General features: G+C 39.2%; 1 protein-coding gene across 5 annotated transcripts in view; it reads right to left on the bottom strand.

Moving 5' to 3' along the window:
- mid1 (midline 1) overlaps positions 1 to 5,000 on the bottom strand; it is a 62,351-nt gene that overhangs the window by 28,617 nt on the left and 28,734 nt on the right. For all 5 annotated transcript variants that reach the window (XR_013816810.1, XR_013816811.1, XM_079820815.1 and 2 more), the window contains exons 3-4: positions 3,915 to 4,010; positions 1,770 to 1,877 (exon numbers count right to left, since the gene is read on the bottom strand). Coding sequence is in view for 3 of the 5 variants with exons in the window: in XM_079820815.1 (XP_079676941.1) it covers positions 1,770 to 1,877; positions 3,915 to 4,010 (204 nt within the window). In the remaining 2 variants the exon portion in view is untranslated. The remainder of the gene's footprint in view (positions 1 to 1,769; positions 1,878 to 3,914; positions 4,011 to 5,000) is intronic.

Raw genomic sequence — 5,000 nt, 5'->3', positions numbered from 1 at the left:
TTCACACACACCTGAACACACACACACACACACATCAGGATTCACACACACCTGAACACACACACACACACACACACATCAGGATTCACACACACCTGAACACACACACACACACACATCAGGATTCACACACACCTGAACACACACACACACACACACATCAGGATTCACACACACCTGAACACACACACACACCATCAGGATTCACACACACCTGCACACACACACATCAGGATTCACACACACCTGAACACACACACATCAGGATTCACACACACCTGAACACACACACATCAGGATTCACACACACCTGAACACACACACACACACACATCAGGATTCACACACACCTGAACACACACACACACACACATCAGGATTCACACACACCTGAACACACACACACACCATCAGGATTCACACACACCTGCACACACACACATCAGGATTCACACACACCTGAACACACACACATCAGGATTCACACACACCTGAACACACACACATCAGGATTCACACACACCTGAACACACACACATCAGGATTCACACACACCTGAACACACACACATCAGGATTCACACACACCTGAACACACACACATCAGGATTCACACACACTTGAACACACACACACACACACACATCAGGATTCACACACACCTGAACACACACACACCTGAACACATCAGGATTCACACACACCTGAACACACACACACACACACACATCAGGATTCACACACACCTGAACACACACACACACACACACATCAGGATTCACACACACCTGAACACACACACACACACACACACACACATCAGGATTCACACACACCTGAACACACACACACACACACACATCAGGATTCACACACACCTGAACACACACACACACACACACACACACACATCAGGATTCACACACACCTGAACACACACACACACACACATCAGGATTCACACACACCTGAACACACACACACACACACACACATCAGGATTCACACACACCTGAACACACACACACACACACATCAGGATTCACACACACCTGAACACACACACACACACACACATCAGGATTCACACACACCTGAACACACACACACACCATCAGGATTCACACACACCTGCACACACACACATCAGGATTCACACACACCTGAACACACACACATCAGGATTCACACACACCTGAACACACACACATCAGGATTCACACACACCTGAACACACACACATCAGGATTCACACACACCTGAACACACACACATCAGGATTCACACACACCTGAACACACACACATCAGGATTCACACACACCTGAACACACACACATCAGGATTCACACACACCTGAACACACACACATCAGGATTCACACACACCTGAACACACACACATCAGGATTCACACACACCTGAACACACACACATCAGGATTCACACACACTTGAACACACACACACACACACACATCAGGATTCACACACACCTGAACACACACACAGCTGAACACATCAGGATTCACACACACCTGAACACGGACCAGGTAAAAGGCAAATGATCACACTTTGTCATGATAATAAACACAGATGTCAAAACTCAATCCCGAGCTTTGGCGATCATACGTGACGTTTGACACTGACATGAAGTGGGGCAGGAAACACAGCTTCCTCTGAGCCTGTACCTGCACATTAAGCAGCCGGAGAGGCTTGAGCATGACCGTAAAGACATTAATAACGTGAGGAGAGATCATAAAGCTGATGTACTTTTCCCTCTTTGATCTTGGTGCCGATGATCTGCCTCCTCTGCTGGACGATGTTGATCAGCGTGTCACACTCTTCCGTCAGCTTGCTCTCCTGATGAGCCGCGTTGTGCTGCGATCAAAACAAACACCATCAACTTCCTCCAGAAAACTAATCTGACGGCGCTCTTATGAAACAATAACAGAGATATGATGATTCATAACCAGCTCCTCCAGTCAGAGAATCACGGTTACAAAAACAGCTCACAAGTGATAAAAACACGGATATTTGATCATTTTCATCCGGTTTTTGTCAATATCATACGTGACCCTGGACCAGTCATAAAGGTTTATTTATGAAATTGAGAGTTATAGATCATCTGAAGCTGAATTCATAATCTCTCCATTGATGTGTGGTTTGTAAATCTGGAATCTGAGGGTGAATATTGAGAAAATCTCCTTTAAAGTTCAAGTGCAAATGAAGTCCTTACACCGAAAAAAGATGCTCTTTAGTCATTTTGTCTTGTCTAAATATCTAAAAATTCTTAAATCAAGATGCATTTACTAGATAAAAATCATCAGGATATTAAGATCATGTTCCATATTTAGTAAATGTCCTACCGTAAATATATCATAAATGTATTATTAGTAGTAATATGCATAGCTACACTGCCAAAAATGCTCTTCTTACTTAGTATTTTTGTCTTGTTTCCAGTCCAAATATCTTAAAATTAAATCAAGATGCATTTACTAGATAAGCTAAATGACATTAGATATTTTAACTAGTTTTCTTGAAAATAAGCTTATTTGCCAATGCGGTGAGAAAAATAATCTTATTTCTGTTTGAGACAGAAACAAGATTTCAATCAGAAACAAGAATTATTTTTCTCACCCCATTGGCAGATCATTTTGCTTTTTTTAAGCATAAACTCACTTCATTTTGATTTTGATTTTATTTTCAAGAAAACAAGTAATAAAATCTTATGTAAAGCAAAATGATCTGCCAATGGGGTGAGAAAAATAATTCTTGTTTCTGATTGAAATCTTGTTTCTGTCTCAAACAGAAATAAGATTATTTTTCTCACCCCATTGGCAGATAAACTTATTTTCAAGAAAACTAGTTAAAATATCTAATGTCATTTTAAAGTTCAAGTGCAAATGAAGTCCTTACACCGAATAAAAATGCTCTTCTTAGTAATTTTGTCTTGTCTAAATATCTAAACATTCTTAAATCAAGATGCACTTACTAGATAAAAATCATCAGGATATTAAGATCATGTTCCATATTTAGTAAATGTCCTACCGTAAATATATCATAAATGTATTATCAGTAGTAATATGCATCGCTACACTGCCAAAAATGCTCTTCTTATTTAGTATTTTTGTCTTGTTTCTAGTCTAAAAATTCTTAAATCAAAGATGCATTTACTAGATAAGTAAAATTACATATGATATTTTAACTTGTATTCTTGAAAATAAAATCAAAATGAACTGAGTTTATCTGCCAATGGGGTGAGAAAAATAATCTTATTTCTGTTTGGGACAGAAACAAGATTTCAATCAGAAACAAGAATTATTTTTCTCACCCCATTGGCAGATAATTTAGCTTGTTTTAAGCAAAAACTCGCTTCATTTTGATTTTATTTTCAAGAAAACAAGTAATAATATCTTATGTCATTTAGCTTATCTAGTAAATGCATCTTGATTTAAGATTTTTTTAGATATTTGGACTACAAAACAAGACAAAAATACTAAAAAAGAAGAGCATTTTTTGCAGTGTAGCAATGCATATTACTACTAATAATACATTTATGATATATTCACGGTAGGACATTTACTAAATGTGGAACATATTATTAATATCCTGATGATTTTTATCTAGCAAATGCATCTTGATTTAAGATTTTTTAGATATTTGGACTACAAAACAAGACAAAAATACTAAATAAGAAGAGCATTTTTGGCAGCATAGCAATGCATATTACTACTAATAATACATTTATGATATATTCACGGTAGGACATTTACTAAATATGGAACATGATCTTAATATCCTGATGATTTTTGCCATAAAATGGATCATTTTGACCCTTAGGATGTATTGAATTGAATATGGGTCCCACATATAGAGCTGAAAGTGCAGTGTGGATGCATGGCTCTCCGGCTTTACCTCCACATGTTGGCAGGTCTGGATCAGCTTCCCCATGAGGTTCTCCAGCTCGCTGTTCCTCTTGATCAGATTGCTGAGGTTGGAGTCCAACATTTGCTGAGGAGGAACAACAAGTAAAGCAGGAACATCAGAAAAGAGCAGTTTAACTCAATGAGGCAACATGTAATGATCTAGCAAACATCCTACATCCATAATTCAGCCGCGCTCGTGTGTGTGTGTGTGTGTGTGTGTGTTCTCGCGCACCGATGCACCGATCTGTCGCTCCGCACGTCAAGCGGCGTCTGGAGCCTCGGGCCCGAGGGGGGGGGGGTAGAGCGTCTGTCGCGGATTTACAATGAAAAGTCAATTTGATGAGGTTTAACCCCTCGTGCGTCCCAGATCCCTGAAGCAAATCCTTTCATTGATCAAACCTGATGATCACGCGCGATTTTGAAATGTTTCCAAATGTTAAAATGTGCTTTTCTTGAAGAAACTTTCACATGAAAAGCCTCATAAGTCTGGCCAGTAAATAACACACCTGTGAAATATGACATCTGAGTGTGTGTGAGGATAGGAAATGAGGTCAATGGGTTTAAACAACAACAAGAGACCAAAGAGAGCATGTGTAATGTGCACTACGCTAAAAATAGACCATCAGACAGATCTCTGAGCTCGGCATGTTCGCAGATTATATGCCTTTATCTTTGGGATTTGAACCCATGGCTAACGTGAAACCGACTTGATTTTACTGTGGAGCAATCGTGAATATTGCAGAGATGGAGAGGAGCAATAATGCAAAAATTAAACCAAGTGTTAAATTATAGATTTGACCTTTTTGTTCCATGTTTGGAGGCATGCGTGCAGAATTCATCACGTTCATGCAATGCTAGATTTTGTTGATTCAAATTTGGAGGTAATAAATCTGTGTTTTAGTAAATGCACCTTTAACATCTGATTCGGTCACATCTGCATCAGGGTCAGTCCGTGTCAAAGCAAACACATTTCGGAAACTTTTGATTTTGTTCATATTTCAAACATAAATAGTGCTGAAAGGCAGAATAGTAAATCTCACAGATGTGAATTGAATGAGTTTTTCCACCTGAGCTC

This window comes from Gobio gobio, assembly GCF_949357685.1.
Source record: "Gobio gobio genome assembly, chromosome: 7".
Classification (NCBI taxonomy): Eukaryota; Metazoa; Chordata; class Actinopteri; order Cypriniformes; family Gobionidae; genus Gobio; species Gobio gobio.
This window is presented reverse-complemented; position numbering and strand designations above follow the sequence as displayed.